The sequence below is a fragment of the Phalacrocorax carbo genome, chromosome 28, assembly GCF_963921805.1.
Source record: "Phalacrocorax carbo chromosome 28, bPhaCar2.1, whole genome shotgun sequence".
NCBI classification, from domain to species: domain Eukaryota; kingdom Metazoa; phylum Chordata; class Aves; order Suliformes; family Phalacrocoracidae; genus Phalacrocorax; species Phalacrocorax carbo.
In genome coordinates, this window is record NC_087540.1 from 724,256 (window position 1) to 741,794 (window position 17,539).

Consider the following 17,539-nt stretch of genomic DNA (forward strand, 5'->3'; position numbering starts at 1 on the left):
GCAGCTCACAGCCCCTTTATTGGCGTCGGCGGGGGACAGGCGGGCGGCGAGGCCCCGCGGCACCCGGGACGAGGCCTTCCCCGCGGCCCGGCCCGGCGGCTCCAGCGCTGCGGCGGTCCCGGCCCGCGGCTCAGGCCTCCCGCTGGGCGCCCGCGGGCGGCGGCGGAGGTGCCGGTCTGGGGGAAGAGAGGCGGGCGGGGTGAGGGGGCCGGGGCCACAACGCGGCACCGCGCTCTGGCTGCCTCCAGCCCCTGGCCCCCCACCCCGATCGCTGCAGCCCCGAGCCCTCACCCCGCCAGCCCCACACCCCGCTCTGGCCCCCCCAGCCCAGCTCGCTGCGGCCCCCTACCCCTGCCTGGCACCCCCTCCCTCCTGGCTCCCCCACCAGCCCTGACTCCCACAGCCCCCACCTGCACCCCGCTCTGGCCCCCCTCCCTCCTGGCTCCCCGCTCTGACTGCCCACAGTCCCCCATCTGGCCTCCCCAGATGGTCCTGCCCCCCCACTCACCTGGAGGGAATCACCATGACGTAGGGGTGACCAGGGGGTGTCTCACTGGGGGGGAGTGAAGGTGCTGGGGGGGCTGAGGGCAGCGGTCGCTGAGGTGGGGGGGGCTTGGCCAGACCTGGGGACTGTGGGGGAATCAGGGTGTCAAAGCTCCTGCCCAGGCCAACCCCCCCGATGGGCTCAGGGGGGCCCAAACCACCTCCCTTGCCCCAGGGGGGGCAGGGGGAGGCCCGGCCCACCCAGGCACACGCCATCCTGCCCCACACGCCAGTGCCGCCGCCGTGCCGCCGTTACCTGAGTGCCTGGCACCACGGGGTCCGCGGGCAGCGGGCGTGTGGGGGGGGGCGGCCTGTCCGAGGGGGGGGCCTGGGCAGAGAAAGCAGGGACGGTGAGACAGTGTGGGGACAGCGAGGCAGGGCTGAGCCTCCCACTGGGCCGGAGGGTTGGGGGGGGCCAGGGCTCTCCCGTGGCGGGGTGCTGGCTCTGCTGGGCGGTGGGTGCTGGGAGCCGTGCCGCAGAGGGGCTGCAGCCCACAGATCCCCGAGAGCTGGTGTGCAGCCAGGCATGCAGCAGTGGCCGGCAGCCAGGGAGGTGCTGCCCGGGACCCCCACCCCGGCCCAGGCGTTACCTTGGGAGGAGGGTCCGGCGGGAGAGGCCGGGAGGGCGGGTCAGGCCGGGCCGAGCCGAGGGCAGCCGGCTGCGGAGAGAGGGAGAGGGGGCAGGTGCGCCATGCAGCCCTGGAGTAGGGCAAGCCATGCAGCATGCGGAGAACCCCCCACCCCCCGCGAAGCAGAGACACCCCCCCACCACCACCACTACGGCAGGCAGCTCTGGGGTTCAGCACTGCGCCAGCAGCCCTGGCTTAGATGGCTGCGGTGGCCCCCAGCCGGGCACCGATCCCAGAGAAGTGCATCCAGTGCCGAGCATGGCACAGGGCACCAGAGCGGCACAGTCCAGGGCCGTGCCAGGCTGCTCCTGTCCCGGGTGCTGCAGAGTCGAACTGCACAGCCTCAGTGCAGAGGGATGCTCAGAGCTGGTACCCAGGGATGCCTCCTCGGCAACAACCAGACCAAACCCTGGTACCCATGGCAACCACAGCATGTTACCATGGCAACAGCATCACCCTTGCCAGCAGCCCCCTTCATCCCCAGCCCCCCACCTCTCACCTTGTTGCTGTGCATGACCTGCAGCTCCGTGGCCTGATGCCACTGCGGTGGTCGGGGGCGCTTGGGGGGGGCCTGGCTGCCCGACTGGGGCTCCGGCTGTGAGATCCTGCAGGGAGAGGCAGGATCAGGCCCTGCTTGCTCTGGGTCATTGGGGGGAACCCACACGGTGACCGAGCGACACCGACACCAGCAGAAGCCCAAGAGAAACGAACCCCTCGGCACCGGAAGATGCAACACCCTGTACCCCGTGGCTGCCCCACACCCCACGGACACTGCCAGGGGAAGATCGCAGCACCGGAGGCCTTGCGAAGCAGGATGGCTCAGGGACAGCCCCACGCCCAGGCTCCGGCAGCGACGTTACCCGCTCCAGCTGTCTGGGCCTTCTGGACCCAGGAATCGGACCTGGGTCTCAGCGCTGTGGGGAGAAGAGTGGGGGGGCTCAGCCCAGGGCTGGGCGGGGGGGAAGGATGGCTGGGGGGAGGAACCGCGGTGACGTGGGGTGACGATGCATGACAGGGTCTGCTACCTGTGCCAGGGGGATGCACACAGACACACACAGAGTCACCTGCCTGGGGACACGTGCATGCACACCACTCGGTCAGCTGCCCACCGGATGCACGTGCAAACACACATGCACGTGCCCGCTTACCCACCACACATGTGTGCATGCCCACATGCAGGCAGGCAGCCAGCTCCGGTACCTGCCACGGCACACACCGAGGCGTGCGTGACACCCACATGCCACCCGCCCCCGCCGGCTCGGTTACCTGTACTGGCAGGAGGTCCCCTTGCCGAGCTGGCAGAGGTGCTTGTGCAGCCCGGCGCGGCGGGCGCAGCAGAGCCCCAGCGCCAGGGCCAGCGCCAGCAGCGCGCTCAGCAGCAGGGCGGTGGGCAGGGCGCTCCCCCCTGCGGAGAGCGACACGTCAGCCCCCCCCGCTGCGCCCCACGCCGGCTCCGGCCGCACTGGCTGCACAAAGCCCCATTCTCTGCGCAGCGGCGGCCGCCTGCCTCTGCCCTCACCTCGCTCCAGGGTGGCAGGGCCGCTGTCCTGGCTGCCCCCCGCACCGGGGCTCTCACAGGTTGGGGGGGCCCAGCCCTGCTCGCAATGGCAGTGCCCGTGGTTGTTGCACACCTGGGTGGGTGACACCAAGCCTCAGCTCCTGGCAGGCCCCTCCCTCCAGCCCCCACCCCAGCTCCCCGAACTCACCCCATGCCCGTGGCACTTGCTCCGGCACTGCGGGTCACCCAGCACAGAGACATCCTGGCACCGGCGCTGGATGCACACCTGCCAGGGGACAGGGCATCAGCACCCGGTGAGCCCCCCGGCCCCTTCCCCGCTGCCCTGGCGCTCACCTTCCTGGGACCACAGGCGGTGCCGGACAGCACCATGGCTGCATCGCTCACGTCCTCGTCCCCAGGCAGGAGGGTCCCCTGGCAGGATCCTGCACCCCGCTGGGCGGTACCACGCTGGCACTGCAGCATCCCACAGCCAGCATCCCTGCAGAGACAGGGGGGTCAGGGGCGGGGGAGGAGGCAGGGCAGGGGGTGGCAGGCAGCGAGGCAGGGGCCAGCACTCACCGTTGGGCGCAGGCAATGTAGGAGCCATTGGGGAGCTGCCCGCAGTGTCCGTGTTCATCCCCTTTCGCGTTCAGGGAGGCCATGCAGGAGCTGGAGACGGGGCTGGCACCTGCAGCAGGGGGGCAGCAAGCCTCAGCACCCCCACCCAGCCGCTGGGCCCCAGCCCAGCCCCACCATACCTGGCCCCAGCAGCTGCTGGCACTGCCCCTCGTAGGAGGTGCAGGCGCCGCCATAGCAGACCGCCCGCCCGCCGGCACATGGCTGCCCGTCCTGCAGGAAGGTGTCCGGTGGGCAGCGCGGCGAGACCCCATCGCAGAACTCCGGCAGGTCGCACTCGCCCACAGGCTCCCGGCACAGGTGTCCAGCGCGGTGCAGCTGCAGAGGGGGACAGTTAGATGAGCGGGGACCCCCAGGAAGCCCACCCTGGGGAACAGCTGGAGTGCCAGCACCACTGGCTGCCCACCCCCACGCACCTGGCAGTCCTGGCAGCACGTGTCTCCCATGGCGCACTCGGCACCGGGCACCAGCTGGCAGGTGCTGCTGTTGCAGCAGGGATCAGTGCACTCCTGCCGGCAGAGGGGCTGAGTAAGTGGGTGGCACTGGCACCCACCCCTGCCAGACCCAGGACAGGGCTGGGACACAGTGCCCCAGGCAGAGCCATGGCATGGGCAGCCCCAGGCTCAGGAGGAGGGGGGTGGCCACAGTGGGACCCCAGCCCGCCCAGAGCCCCCCATACCACACTGAGGCCGCAGTCGCAGCTCTCGCCTGGCTCCAGGAAGTGGTTCCCGCAGCGGGGGCTCCCAGCCAGGCGCCGGGGCTCGGGAACATTGGAGAGGCACCAGCCCCGTCCCTGCTGCAGGCTGCGTTCCAGGTCCTGTCGGCTGCAGTTGCTGAAGCTCAAGCCGGGCGTCAGCCTGCAGAGCCAGAGGGGGGCCAGTGAGGCAGGAAGGGGGTTTGGCCCCAGCCCCCCACAGCCCTGCCCGCTGCCCTTACCCTGTGGGTGATGCCATGATGCAGCCACGGTCTTGCCGGAGGTCACTGCAGTCACAGAAGTGCCTGGCGCTGTCGTGGCGCATACCCAGGTTGTGCCCCAGCTGATGGGCTACAGTGGATGCGACGACAAGGACGCTGACCGAGTGGTCCTGCGGGACAGGGGGGGATCAGGGCGGGTGGGCAGCAAGGGGATGGCGTAGGGACGGGGGGACTCACCATGCTGATCCCACCGGAGCGCGCAGGGGAACACATGGAGGCTTGAGCCGACATCCCCACTGAGACGTCGTCAAAGTGGGCGCCTCTGGGGAGAGAGTGCAGGGGTTGGGGAGGGCTGCCTGCATGTCCCGACCCTGTTCCCATCCTGTTCCCCACTCACGTGAGGAGCTGGGCATTGTCGTGGGGCAGCCGGGGCAGCAGCTCCTCCCGGCGCCAGCGCAGGAACCGCTCCAGCGCAACCCGGGCGCTGCCGCCCACCATGAACCTGTCGCCCTCGCTCCAGACCTCCACTGCCAGCAAGGCCACCCGCACTCCCAGCGGCTGGAAGAACTGGAGAGCATGGGGTGGGTCAGACAACCCTGACACCACAGCAGTGAGGGCACAGCCAAGCCAAGCTGGGACAGACAGTGCCCAGCACGTCACAGCGGTGACTCACCGCGTCCACCTGGTTGGCGATTTCCAGGGTCCGGGTGCGGACGCGTTGCAGGTCAGGGTAATTCTGGAACTGGGGGCGCAGGGAGGGGTGTCAAGGGGGCCAGCGGGGGAGCAGGGCAGCCCCTGCACCGGAGATGTCCGCCCAGCACTCACCGCAGCGTGGTCCACCACCATCACCAACTCCACAAACCGCTGCTCCGCCACCGCCCGCTTGCCCTGGGGAGGAGAGGGGGTCAGGGCATGGCAAGAGGACCCTCTCTGGCAGGGCAAGACCCACGGGTGACCTACCCTCTGTGGCCAGGGGGGCTCTGTCTTCTCTGCCTCTGCCCGGGGAGGGTCTGGGGGGCCCTGCCCGCAGGCCCGTGGCGCCAGCCGGACCTCCCACGGCCGGTACGCAATGTGCTGCCCTGAGGCGCTGCTGGCGTCAGGCTCCAGCCCGTAGCTCCTGGTCTCTGACAGCCAGAGGTGGCCGCTGGGGAAGGGAAGAGGAAGCATCAGCGGCACAGTGGTAGCCAGGCTCAGGGACCGCCGGAGCTGGGGGCTCACCTGAGTCCGGCGCAGGCGCAGAGGCTGGCCCAGGAGCCGGGGAAGCCCTGCACTGTCCCCTGGTAGCAGCAGTGCTCCTGCAGCAGAGAGGGTGGCTCAGGAGTCAGCCCCATACTGGGGTCCCCCTGGGGCATGGGGGCAGTTGGGGACACCACTGCGGACATGACACCCCCAGGCCCTACCTGCTCGCTGGCCTCCTGTGTCACGCGTGTGCCGTTGGGCAGGTAGTACAGCAGCGCCCCGGTGCCCAGCACCAGCTCCCTACCAGAGGTATGTGTCACCCCTGCAGCAGGGACCCCCAGTTCACCCCACTCTGAGCCCAGCACTAATGAAAACAGGGACCCTGGTACCTCCCAGCCTGCTGCGGGTGTACCTTGGATGGAGACAGGGACCCTGGGACCCCCACCCCCTTGTGCACCATGGATGGAGATGGAGCCCATGGGTCCCCATCCTGCATGCACCATTCATGGACACAGGACCCCTGGGTCCCCCATCCCACTCCCACCCCTGCTCTGCCCTAGCCAGCTGCCAACTCACCAGTTTTGCTCCAGCTCCAGCACCAGCCTCATCCCCTCCAGCTCCAGCAGGACCTTCAGCCAGGCGGGGAACCCCCCCTGCCAGAGGCAGCGGTTACAGGAGGACCCCACGTCCCAGGGGACCCAACCCTGCGCCAAGCTGCGCATCCCCTCCCATCCCCATGCACCCTCTGAAACACCGTGACCCCCAGCGCCGTGTCGGCGGGGGGCCAGGGGACCCGCCTGGCCCTGGCACGTGCCGGGAGGGAGGGGGCGGAAGGGATCCCCTGCCCACCCTGGCCCCCGCCCTCGCACACTGCAGGAAGCGTCCCTCCCTCCCAGACTCATTGTGCTGGGGAAGGGGGGGTCGGACGGAGCCGGGCCCCCCCACCACCCCCTGCGCTTCCTGCCCGGTGCAGCGCGGCGGAAACGCCAGAGAGACTCCCAACGGCCACGGGGTGGGCTGGGCCCTTCCGCCCCAGCCAGGACTTGTGCCGGGCACAGGGTGGGTGCCCCCACCCAGCAAGGTCCCTCCCAGCATCAGGAGAGGAGGGGAAAGGGGATTTGCTGGGGGGCACCTCCCCACTGCCTCTGGGGTGCCCAGGGGCTCTGTGTGCTCAGACCCCAGGGACTTGGGGCTAGGGGACCTGGATGCCTGGTTTCCTGCACCAGGAAGGGGACAGGGGCAGGTGGCAGGGTGCAGGCAGCCCCCACCCCACCATCACAAGCCCCTACACGGCACACGCACCTCAGGGACAAGGGGGGGGCTCACCTGGGTCGCCTCTGCCAGGCTGAGCATCTGGTTGTGCCGCAGGACCCACGGGGTTACGTGCCAGGAGTGTCCCAATTCTGCATGGCGCTGCCACGAGCTGTCACCTGCACGGGGCCCAGAGCCACTCCGTCACCGCTTTATCACCCATCGCAGCCCAGCCCCCCATGGTCACCCATCACAGCCCAATCCACAGGGTCACCCATCACAGCCTGGCCCCCCACGGTCACCCATCACAGCCCAATCCACAGGGTCACCCGTCACAGCCTGGCCCCCCACGGTCACCCATCACAGCCCAATCCACAGGGTCACCCATCACAGCCTGGCCCCCCACGGTCACCCATCACAGCCCAATCCACAGGGTCACCCATCACAGCCTGGCCCCCCATGGTCACCCATCACAGCCCAATCCACAGGGTCACCCATCACAGCCTGGCCCCCCACGGTCACCCATCACAGCCCGGCCCCCCACGGTCACCCATCACAGCCCAATCCACAGGGTCACCCGTCACAGCCTGGCCCCCCATGGTCACCCGTCACAGCCCAATCCACAGGGTCACCCGTCACAGCCTGGCCCCCCACGGTCACCCATCACAGCCCGGCCCCCCACGGTCACCCATCACAGCCCAATCCACAGGGTCACCCGTCACAGCCTGGCCCCCCACGGTCACCCATCACAGCCCAATCCACAGGGTCACCCATCACAGCCCGGCCCCCCACGGTCACCCGTCACAGCCCGGCCCCCCACGGTCACCCGTCACAGCCCAATCCACAGGGTCACCCATCACAGCCTGGCCCCCCATGGTCACCCGTCACAGCCCGGCCCCCCACGGTCACCCGTCACAGCCCAATCCACAGGGTCACCCATCACAGCCCAGCCCCCCACGGTCACCCGTCACAGCCCGGCCCCCCATGGGCCAGGGTGGGGGTTTGGGGCTCACCCCAGCAGCTCCCGGGGTGCCGCGGGCAAAGCCCTGAGCACCCGCCGGTCACACCACCCAGGGCTCGCAGCAGAGCCTGGGGGACGCCTGGAGGTGACCCCGCGGTAGGGGTGGCAGGGTGGGACAGGGCACCCACGCCCCCACCTCGGGATGGGCTTCCCGGGGTCCCCTGCCAGGCCTTGCGTCAGCCCCGGCCCAGCTGCCCAGTACAACCGGCTCAGGGACTGGAGCAGGGCTGGGAGGCCCGGCCCGGCTGACTCAGTGTCCCTCACCGCCCGCAGCCCCTGCTTCCTCCCGGCTCTCCAGGGGACCCCCGCCCTCCGGGGGCCCGGAGCATACCGGAGGGGCGGGGGTCCCCCGCAGAGCCCGCTCCCCACGGCCCCACCAGCCCGGTCCCCACCGCGCAGCCGACCCCACGGCTGGACCAAACCGCGGTCCCCGGGAGCGGGGTACGGAGCATCCCGCGGGGCTGTGACCCCCGCTCCCATCCCGGTCCCGACCACCGGGCGCCCCGCACGGCCCCCCCGCCCCCAGCTGCTGCCGGTCCCCGAGGGTCCCCGCGCGGTGCCCCGGAGGAGGCGAGGAGCGGACCCCCGCGAGTCGGGGGGACACGGACCAACGGGCCCCCCCCCGGTCCCCGCTCACCTGCGCCGGGGCCGGCGGCGAGGAGCAGCCCCGCAGCGAGGAGCACCCGCAACGCTCGCGGCCCCATCGCCCTCCCGCAGCCCGAGCGGGGCTCGGCGGCCCCGGGCCGGCGGCTCCCGAGCTGACCCGCCGCGGCCGCCCCCGCCGGCGCTCCCGCCGCGCATGGCACCGCCGCCGCCGCCCGCCGGGCCCGGCCCGGTCCGGCCCGGGAGGAGGAACTTCCTGCGCGGCCCCCGCCCGGCTCCGCCCGCCGCCCCGCCGCCCCCGCCCAGCCCGGCCGGTGCGGGGGGGGGGCGGCCCGGGCGGCCGCGCCTCGGAGGCGGCTCCGGGGCTCCGCGCAGCGGCGGCTCCGTGTGCGGCGGGAGCCGGCTGCCACCGCCCGCTGCGCTGCAGCGGGGACCCCCTTCGCTGCCGCTGCGGAGCGGGACCCCCCCTTCTCCGTCCAGGGCTCGGGAGACCCGCGTCTTCGCTGTCCCGTACAGTGGAGGCCCCCGGCCTCATTACCTCATACGTCAGACACACCCACCTTCTCCACCCCAGGCACCAGCGACCCCCGCCTTCATCACCCCGTACACTGGAGACCCCCACCTTCATCACCCCAGGCACCAGAGACCCCCGCCTTCATCACCCCAGGCACCAGAGACCCCTGCCTTCATCACCCCGTACACTGGAGACCCCCACCTTCATCATCCCAGGCACCAGCGACCCCCGCCTTCATCACCCCGTACACTGGAGACCCCCACCTTCACCACCCCGTACACTGGAGACCCCCACCTTCATCACCCCAGGCACCAGAGACCCCTGCCTTCATCACTCTGTACACTGGAGACCCCCACCTTCATCACCCCAGGCACCAGAGACCCCTGCCTTCATCACTCTGTACACTGGAGACCCCCACCTTCATCACCCCAGGCACCAGAGACCCCTGCCTTCATCACCCCGTACACTGGAGACCCCCACCTTCATCATCCCATACAGCAGAGACCCCCACCTTCACCGTACTGTACAGCGGAGACCCCTGCCTTCATCACCTCATGCATTGGAGACCCTCACCTCCATCACCCCATACACTTGAGACCCCCACCTTCCCCAACCCATCCATCAGAGACCCCCCACCTTTATCATCCTTTCACCACTCCATACACCAGAGACCCCCACCCCCACAGACGCACCCCAGAGACCTCACTTCACGCCACACATGGCGGGGTTGCAGCCTTTATTGCCGGGCGCCCTCAGGCCGCGTACCCCATGTCCTCCTCGCTGCTGTCCTGGGAGAGGCCGCAGTCCCCGGGGGTGCAGGCAAGGCACACGCCACCCGCCTCCCTCCAGCACAGCCCGCAGTACGGGGCGCCGCAGGTGGGCACGGGGCAGACCCGGACCCGGGGGCTCTCAGGTGTCCCGCACACCGTGCAGCTCCGGCGCATCCAGCGGCGCAGGCACGGGCAGCACCGGCAGCACCACTCCAGCAGTGATGTCCCCTGCGGCGGGGACCGGGCCGTGTGGGGCTTGGGCTGAGCAGCCGCCCCACAGGAGAGCAGACCTGGGATCAGGGGACAGTGAAGCCCCCTGCCCTGACACCCTGGTGCGGTCCCAGCCCCGCATCCCCATCCCCGCTCACCAGCGCCGGGTGCTGCCGTGCCCGCTGGGCGATACGCTTCCGCTGCCGGTGGATGAAGCTCTTTCGCTGCTGCAGCAGCTTGTTGTAGAGGTAGAGCACACGGCTCTTCTCCCGCTGTGCGGGCAAAGACCGTGAGGGGTGGCCGGGGGCACCCAAAGCCTGCCCCCTGTGCCGGGCCAGGCTGTGCCAGGCCCTTGGCTGGCACCGGGGCTGCCGCTCACCTTGGGGAAGTAGAACGCAGCGATGGCACGGCGGAGGCGGTAGGTGTAGACCTGGGCCAGGCAGAGCAGCGCCAGCACGGCCAGGGGCAGGCAGCTGCCCATGTACTGCTGCCTTGTCATGCCCCGGGGCTGCGGCAGGCAGGCTGGGGACCAAGCGGCAGCGCTCAGCCCCCTGGGGAAAGCCCCTCCGGCCCCTCTCTCAGGCAGGGGCGGCCAGGCCGTGGAGCAGGAGTGGGGTGGTCCCACTCCCTGAGGGGTCTCACCGAAGTTGGACGTCTCCAGCTGGGTGTCGGAGGAGGTGTTGAGGGCCCCGATGGTGCTCCGCAGGAGCCGAGCCATCAAGGACTTGCCTGTTACGTGCACGGCCAAGTGGTGACTGCCTGTGGGATTGGAGCGTGTTGGGGGGCTGCGGGACTGGGGAGGCCGTGGGGGGGGAGGCCCTTGCATTGCTGCTGGGCACAGTGGGGCCGTGGGGCTGGGGGCTCACTGTGGAAGGAGTACTGCACGAAGGAGTGTTGCTGGATGATGCTGAGCATCGTGAAGAGCACGTGGTCCAGGCTGCAGGCGAGGAGGAGGAGGAGCAGGGGTGGGATGCACTCCAGCAGCTCTACCACCTGTGGGGAGCAGGGTCTGCCACAGCCTGTCCCCAAGCCCCAGCCCCCACCCCCCTGCCAGCCCCTCACCATATTCTGCAGCTCAGGTTGCTGTATAGACAGGCGGCACGGGAAGATGACAGTTGAGACCTCCACCCGGCGCAGGGGGAGCAGTGTCCGCTTGTGCTGGAGGAGGGGGAGCAGGGCAGCTCAGTGCAGCCCCCCAGGACCCCCCGCTGGGGTTGGGGGGTAGCCCTCTGCCCCTTTTCCCCTCTCACCTGCTTCCTGCGGCGGGCATCAATTTGGCGGAAGTAGGTGGTGATGTAGAGGTTGTCAAAGCAGATGTCCTGGCAGTACCGCTTGGTGTAGGAGAAAGCCCTGGCAAGAATGGGGGTCCAGGAGGGGCTGAGGGACCAGCTGCATCACCCCAGGACTCCCCCTTGTCTTTGTGCCCCCACCCCCCAGCTGTTGTCAAAGGAGGCCCCCACCCCTCCGTGCCCTGTGGCTCTCTGCCTCCCCTCCCTCATCCCAGGGCTCACGAGATGAAGACAAGGAGGAAGGTGCAGGAGAGCAGCAGGCGGAAGAAGGACATGGCCTGGCCCAGGTGGGACTTGTGCTGCCGCAGGTGCGAGGTCACCTCCTCCATCAGCTGCTGCACCGACATGTTGGTGCCCAGCAGCATCTCGCGGTGCTTCTCCTGTGGCAGAGGAGCCATGGGTCCAGGCAGGACCCAGCCCTCACCCTGGCCCTGGGCAGAGGGGTCAGGCACCCACCTGGAAGACAACACTGGCGCTGAAGTCCTGGCTGAGGCTGCTGACAGAGTTGTTCACCAGGTCGTAAGTCTGCCCAAAGTTGCCCTCCACAGGGATCCTGTCCTGGCACCAGTGGTGTATGACTGCAGGGACGGGGCAGGGACAGTGCAGGCAGAGCCGGGACCCCCGGGCATCGCCCTGGCACAGGCTGCGGTTGCCACCCTGGGGGCTGCAAGGAGCAGAGCTGGAGCCACCCCACCGAGGGAAGGTGAGCGGGTGCCACGTGTCACTCACCCTTGACAATGTGGCAGAGGAATTTGAACTTCATGGGCAGGCAGAGGAGGTGGTTGATGAGGGGCACGACCACTTTTGCCATGCAATCCTTGTGCTTGGTGTTGAACCAGTCCCGGCAGCGCTGCATGCCCAGCTCGATCACATCTACGGGGGCAGGAGCCCTCAGCTGCCCACACCCCCCAGCCCCTCTGGCCTGGACACTATCTAGGGTGCCCTGCAAGGCCAGCACAGGGGGCTGCAGCAGCCCCATCCCCTGGCTGAGAGCTGCCTGCACTGCGTGCCGCCAGCCTCCTGCCCACCCCACTCACAGGTGCAGCGCAGTTTGGTCTTCATCTCGTACATCTGCTGGGTGCTGGAGGCCATCTCGGGGTCCAGGTCCTGCAGCAGGTTGTACCCCTCCTTGCTGGCCACCTCCTCGTTCAGCCCCATGAAAGCACGTGTGATGTTCTGTGTCTCGGCACTCAGCGTCTGCCCGCTCCGCTGCCGGGGGGGGACACACACAGGCTCGGCCTCACTCCACCCCTGGGCCCCCACTGCCCGTCCCAGCCCCCTGTCTCACCGCCATGTCCTCCACCACCCTGTGCAGGGGGGCCGTCGACACCTGCCAGAGGTGGCGGCTGTGGTTGACCTGCAGCTCCGCCACGCAGCCCAGCGAGCGCGTCACCTCCTCCAGGTTGTGCCAGGTGTTGGCCACGGGCCCTGGCACCGGCAGGGACGGCTCAGACCCCACCAGCCCTTGGGACCCCACTGGGGGGGACAGGGATGCAGGGGGACCCTACCATTGTAGATGGCGACGAGAACGAAGGAGAGGACGTAGACCCGACCTTCCTTGCCCAGGAATTTGGGGGCCATGAGCAGGCTGGCACAGCGAAAGTAGGGGGACATGGCCCAGCCCAAGGCAGTCACCCCTGTGGGGAGCAGAGAGCTGTCCCCGTGGTCCCGCAGAGACACCCCGGGGCTCCCAATGGCCCCTACCACCCCAGTCCCCTCCCAGTCCCATCCTCACCAGCCAGCCCGTAACAGAGCTGCACCTTGCGTGTCTCCGTGATGCTCATGGGGACAATGAGGAGCTCGCAGAGCCCTGGAACACCCGCAAATGTGCCCTGAGACCCTGGTGCCACCAGCCCCCTGCTGTGCCCAGCACCAGGGCACACTCACCGAGGCCAAGGAGGGTCCCGACGCCAGCGCCCAGGAAGAACTTGCTGCTGCGGTACTGGTCTGGCCGGCTCCAGAGGAACCGGCTGCACGGGGCAGGCAGCAGCGAGACCACCGCTCGCTTCAGGGCTGGGCGGGGAGGATGTGTCAGCCCTGCCCTCTCCCACTGCCCACGGGCAGCCCGGGCCAGGAGCGGGGTGGGACAGGATCTCACTTGTGTTGGGTGGTTTCTGCCTCCTGCATGCCTCTGTCCCAGTCAAGTGCTCTTGCCCAGGGTCCGCCACTGGCTCCATGGCTCTGTGCCTTGTCCTGGCGACAGTGGGATGTTCCCCTGGAATGAACACCCGTGGGATGCTCCCCCGGAACCAGCGCATTGTGAGCTGACCATTCCGCCTGCTCTATCCCTGTGCCCAGAGCCTCAGAGAGCACCAGGAGCCTGGGAGAGCTCAGCCCAGCATGGGGCTGGTCTTGTGGCTGCGCAGAGCCCTGCAGGGGCTGAGGGACCGGGGGAAGAGCCCAGCATCGCAGTCTGGAGCCAGGTGGCCCCAGAAGAAGCCCCAGCTGGAGGAGGAGAGCAAGGCGTGGGAATTGGCCCGCAGCACTGGTGGCTTCGCACTGGGCCTGACCCTGGCCAGCATGTACGGGGCTCTGGTGCTGCTGGCGCAGGGCCACAACGTCTGGTACTGCCTGGTCAGCACCATCAGCCTGGGTGTGGGGTTGGGGCTGGGCATGGCCTTCTCTGTCAAGGTGCGGATCACCGTGCTGCTGTCACTGCCCCACATCTTCACCAGTAAGCAGTTGTCGGTCCTGCCACCAGAAGCCAGGGGGGTGCCGGAGGGGTGTCATGTCCCTGCTGAGCCCCAGGACCCCCCTGTCCCTGCAGGGGAGGGGAAGATGCTGATGCTGATGCTGGCACTGGGCATGGCCATGCAAGGGCCTTGCACCAACATCCTGCACAACTTCTCCCGGGCCGCCGAGTCGCTGTCGTGCGGGGCCGAGCTCGCCCTCAACCAGACGGCCGAGCGGCTGCAACGCGCCCAGGAGCCGCTGCTGAGTGAGAGGAGGGGCTGGGGGGGATACGGTGGGATGGGAGGATCCCTTCCCAGTGGGAGTCCCAGCAGCGCCGGCCGGCCCTGGGCTGCCCTCACCCCTCAGGGTGTGGTCAGGGGTCCCCTGTCTCTGCAGACGTGCTGTCCAAAATCAAGGAGATCGCCCAGAAAGCCAAGGTGGTGGGTGATCACGTCCGCAAGTTTTTCCGCTCCCTCATGGACTCTGTCAGCCACGTTGGTGAGCCGGGTCCCCAAGGGTCTCCCTGGCTCCAGCACCCCCTCCAGCCTGCTTTCGGTCTGTCCCTGTCCCCATCACCCAGTGCCTGTCCCCCAATGCCTGCTCCCTGCATGCAGCCCGAGTCCTGCACAACGTCTGGCTGTGGCTGGCGAACATAGGCAAGGTGTGCAACCAGGAGCTGGGCACGCCGTACCAACGCTGCCTGCGCCTCTTCGACGAGGCCAAGGACAACTGTGAGCGCGCTATCCCCTTCCTCTTCTTCCTCTGCTACATCGTCACTGCTTTCAGGCCCTTATGCGGTCTGGCCAAAGGTGCGTGGGTCCCTGCCTCTCTGCAGTGGGGGGTGGGGGGCAGCAGAGTGGACCCCTGTCCACCCCAGGGGCCCCACCCCGGCAGAGACCCCCCTGTCTCCGCAGTTGGCCTCCTCTTCTGCATCATTCCGCAGTACATCCAGTCCTTCCTCAGGAGGAAAATCGCAGCCCGTGAGTATTCTGGTGCCACTGAGGGGTCAGAGGTCCCTGTCTGCCCCTCCTCTGCCCCCTCCCGTCTCTTGCCCTGACCTCAGCACCGCACGGCCCCTTGTCACCGCCACAGCCCTCAACGATGCTCTGGACCGCATCCGCCAGGAGTTCGAGTTCAACATCTCAGCCGTGCACCGCTTCGACATCAGCCTCAATGCCAGCAAGAGCCTGGCGGAGGTGGCCCTGGACATCATGGAAGGCGTGCGCCTGCACCTGCAGCCCACCCGCCAGGTCCTGGGACTCTTCACGCACATCTCCTTGTGTGCCATCCTTTACATGTACATCCAGTGAGTGAGCTGGGGTCCCGCTCTGGCCCCCTGTGGGGATGGGGACCCAGTGTGCCTGTGCCCGGCATCCCTCCTGTGTCCCCAGGGCGCTGCGGTACCGTCACCGGTACCTGCGGGATGACACCTTCGACAACGTTTACATCACACGGCGCTTCGTGAAGCTGGACTTGTGGCGGGCGGAGCAGGGCAGACCCACCGTGCTGCCCCTCACAGCCTGGGAGCGTGGCCGCTACATCCCCCCAGGTCAGCCCCACAACCCCGGGGCACCCCCCAGGCGAGGCCTGCGGCAGGGAGCCGGAGGGTCCCAGCACACCATGGCCTCACAGCACTCCCGTGCCCGCCCAGCCGTGCTGTGGCTGTCGCGGCAGGAGCGGCGCCGGTACGGGCTGCAGCTGGTGTGGGTCCTGCGCCACATGCTGCTGGGGCTCAGCATCATCCTGGCCGACTACAGCCTCTTCTGGCTGCTTGACCTGGTCCGGCACCAGCTCCAGGTGGAGATCATCTCCAGGGGTGAGCAGCAACCACCGTGCCGGAGCAGCACCCTTGGGTGCTTTGCTGACTGGGGGCCAGGGCTTTGGGGCAGCAGGTGCCCCATTCCCTGGGACTGAGCCGCTCGCCCCATAGCGCCGGTGGTGCTGGGCGTCAGCGTCAGCGGGACGGGCTACACCAGCGAGATCTTCCAGGACTTGGTCTCTGCCTTCGACGCGCTGCAGCAGGGCAACATCTCGGTGCTCTCCAAACGCTGCCTCCTCCAGCCTGTGGAGCCAGACTACAGCACTTACCTCTGCATGGGTGATGAGGGGTGCCGCACCCTCAGCATGCTAGGTGGTTGGGGGGTGTAGGGGGGTCACCCCTGTGTGACTCTTCCTCTTCCAACCAGGACTCCTATATGGCGTATGCCTCTTCATCACCATCTTTGGCAGCCACGTGGCACGCCTGCGCCGGGTGGTATGTGCTGCCTACTACCCGTGCCGTGAGCAGGTGAGAAAAGCCCACCCCACACCCCTCCCCACAGCCTCGCGGCAGCCACCTGCCCTCACCCCATCCCTGCCATGCCAGGAGCGCATATCCTTCCTCCACAGCGCCATCCTGGCACGGCGGGCAGGGCTGGCACGTGCCCTGCGCCAAGCCACCATGCAGCGCACAGCCGATGCTGGGCAAGGCAACCTGTTCCTCTTCCTCACCTCCAGGTAAGCTTCCCCAGGGGATGCATCCATGGGGTTGGAGCCATCCTGGCCCCATAAACACCTTGCTGGGCATTGCAAAAGAGCAATGCCACTCCCGGGGGTCCACAGCAACGGCCTTGCCGTGGACCCCCGGGGGTGGCATTGCCCACTGGAGCATCAGCTCCCTGCCTGCAGGCTGCCTGCCTTTGCCCGGCTTGCTCGGCTCTTGGGCATCCAGCAGAAATGCTGCCTGGCCTGCGGGACGGCAGAGCAGCCAGGCTTCATCGCGTGCATCACGCCTGGCTGCAAAGGTAGGAGCCCCCCCTACGCTGGGGACACCCCTCCCCCGCAAATCTCCCCCCGCTCTCACAGCCCCGTTTTCCCCAGGGCTGTATTGCAATGAGTGCTACCAAACCCTGAGCAACATCTGCTCCATCTGCATGGGCCCCCTGAGCTACTGGGACACCGGGGATGAGGAGATGTGAGCAAGGGGGTGTAGGGAGCCCACCGGAGCCTGCGGGGGCTGCAGTGGGGGGGTGGGAGGCCTGCAGCCCACCCCTCTGCCCCATCCCTGCAGGGACTCCAGTGACGAGGAGAGAGTGGGGCTGTGGCTGGGTGCCGTGCGGGCGCTGCGGGGACAGGACCGAGGACGGCTGCTGCGGCAGCGCATCCGGGAGGTCGCAGGGGGTCAGGGGGGCAGCAGGCGGCTGCCCCCTGAGCTGGCAGCCCGGCTGCAAGCCCAGCTGAAGGAGGAGGCGAGCGGGGAAAGCGACGGGGGCAGCAGCGGGGTGGATGGCGAGGACAGCTCACTCTCCAGGTGATGGCTGGCAGTGGGGGGTGGTGATGACCCTGGCACCCCCCAGCACTCGGGGTGCTGGTACCTGACACTACTCTTCCCCCCCAAGCCTGGACTTTGGCTACCAGGAGCAGCCCGAGAGCAGCGGCAGCGAGCTGGAGGAGGTGATAGCCCTGCAGCAGCCCAGCAGGGAGGGCAGGGCCCGGTGACGGCAGGACGGTGCCACGCGGCAGCGAGGATGTGGGGCCAGGCTCCAGGGATGTGGCTGGAGCCCGAGAAGCGCGGTGGAAGCTGGGAGCCCCCGGGGTGGGTGGGGAAGGGGGGGCTGGTGAATAAAGCACCCAGTCCTCAAGGCACCAGCATCCTGTGCCCTGAGCTGGTGTCTGGCACCCCATGGTGGTCCTGACTTTGTGGTACCCCCAGCCCCATACTACCCCTGGCTCCATCCCTGCCATGCCCCCAGCCCCACAGTGCCCCCAGCTCCATTGTGCCCACAGAACATCAATGCCCCTATTCCCATGGTTCTCCCAGCCCTGGCCC

General features: G+C 68.7%; 3 protein-coding genes across 9 annotated transcripts; 1 reads left to right on the forward strand and 2 right to left on the reverse strand.

The window, feature by feature from the left end:
- Positions 1 to 8,535, reverse strand: ADAM15 (ADAM metallopeptidase domain 15). Of its 7 annotated transcripts, XM_064474736.1 has the most exons (25): positions 8,310 to 8,535; positions 6,727 to 6,830; positions 5,977 to 6,053; positions 5,622 to 5,700; positions 5,440 to 5,516; positions 5,182 to 5,365; positions 5,047 to 5,109; positions 4,895 to 4,963; positions 4,619 to 4,788; positions 4,459 to 4,543; positions 4,243 to 4,391; positions 3,986 to 4,163; positions 3,723 to 3,815; positions 3,429 to 3,624; positions 3,250 to 3,358; positions 3,025 to 3,169; positions 2,879 to 2,956; positions 2,692 to 2,803; positions 2,439 to 2,577; positions 2,033 to 2,086; positions 1,672 to 1,777; positions 1,134 to 1,202; positions 800 to 871; positions 509 to 630; positions 1 to 176 (listed from the first exon to the last, which is right to left on the reverse strand). In XM_064474736.1, exons 1-25 carry the CDS (start codon positions 8,374 to 8,376, stop codon positions 131 to 133), a joined length of 2,643 nt encoding a protein of 880 aa, XP_064330806.1. In that variant the 5' UTR covers positions 8,377 to 8,535; the 3' UTR covers positions 1 to 130. The 7 variants fall into 7 exon arrangements, with proteins under 7 accessions (XP_064330806.1, XP_064330807.1, XP_064330809.1 ...); XM_064474737.1 differs by lacking the exon at positions 2,033 to 2,086; XM_064474739.1 differs by lacking the exon at positions 1,134 to 1,202.
- Positions 8,536 to 9,541: 1,006 nt separating this feature from the next.
- On the reverse strand, positions 9,542 to 13,235 carry DCST1 (DC-STAMP domain containing 1). Its single transcript, XM_064474703.1, has 16 exons — positions 13,157 to 13,235; positions 12,946 to 13,071; positions 12,794 to 12,868; positions 12,567 to 12,758; positions 12,347 to 12,486; positions 12,096 to 12,267; positions 11,788 to 11,931; positions 11,515 to 11,636; positions 11,281 to 11,438; positions 11,020 to 11,119; positions 10,825 to 10,927; positions 10,636 to 10,755; positions 10,412 to 10,528; positions 10,149 to 10,291; positions 9,928 to 10,041; positions 9,542 to 9,787 (listed from the first exon to the last, which is right to left on the reverse strand). Exons 1-16 carry the CDS (start codon positions 13,233 to 13,235, stop codon positions 9,542 to 9,544), a joined length of 2,151 nt encoding a protein of 716 aa, XP_064330773.1.
- On the forward strand, positions 13,095 to 17,238 carry DCST2 (DC-STAMP domain containing 2). The gene is made up of 15 exons (XM_064474999.1): positions 13,095 to 13,732; positions 13,826 to 13,996; positions 14,128 to 14,229; positions 14,346 to 14,540; positions 14,646 to 14,711; positions 14,824 to 15,037; positions 15,123 to 15,280; positions 15,383 to 15,547; positions 15,662 to 15,829; positions 15,918 to 16,018; positions 16,097 to 16,227; positions 16,399 to 16,514; positions 16,591 to 16,684; positions 16,781 to 17,020; positions 17,109 to 17,238. Exons 1-15 carry the CDS (start codon positions 13,399 to 13,401, stop codon positions 17,206 to 17,208), a joined length of 2,355 nt encoding a protein of 784 aa, XP_064331069.1. The 5' UTR covers positions 13,095 to 13,398; the 3' UTR covers positions 17,209 to 17,238.
- The last annotated feature ends 301 nt before the right edge of the window (positions 17,239 to 17,539 follow it).

Bases quoted from the DNA above. Each gene is read 5' to 3' on its own strand.
- ADAM15 (XM_064474736.1), bottom strand. From the start codon at position 8,376: ATGGGGCCGCGAGCGTTGCGGGTGCTCCTCGCTGCGGGGCTGCTCCTC. The intron at 4,164-4,242 runs GTAAGGGCAGCG...CTGGCTCTGCAG, and splicing joins ATCATGGCATCACCCACAGG to GCTGACGCCCGGCTTGAGCT. The intron at 2,087-2,438 runs GTAACCGAGCCG...TTCTCCCCACAG, and splicing joins GGGACCTCCTGCCAGTACAG to CGCTGAGACCCAGGTCCGAT.
- DCST1 (XM_064474703.1), bottom strand. From the start codon at position 13,235: ATGGAGCCAGTGGCGGACCCTGGGCAAGAGCACTTGACTGGGACAGAG. The intron at 11,120-11,280 runs GTGAGCCCTGGG...CATTCTTGCCAG, and splicing joins TTCCTCCTTGTCTTCATCTC to GGCTTTCTCCTACACCAAGC. The intron at 10,928-11,019 runs GTGAGAGGGGAA...CCCCTCCTCCAG, and splicing joins ATGCCCGCCGCAGGAAGCAG to CACAAGCGGACACTGCTCCC.
- DCST2 (XM_064474999.1), top strand. From the start codon at position 13,399: ATGGGGCTGGTCTTGTGGCTGCGCAGAGCCCTGCAGGGGCTGAGGGAC. The intron at 13,997-14,127 runs GTGAGAGGAGGG...CTGTCTCTGCAG, and splicing joins CGCCCAGGAGCCGCTGCTGA to ACGTGCTGTCCAAAATCAAG. The intron at 15,038-15,122 runs GTGAGTGAGCTG...CTGTGTCCCCAG, and splicing joins ATCCTTTACATGTACATCCA to GGCGCTGCGGTACCGTCACC.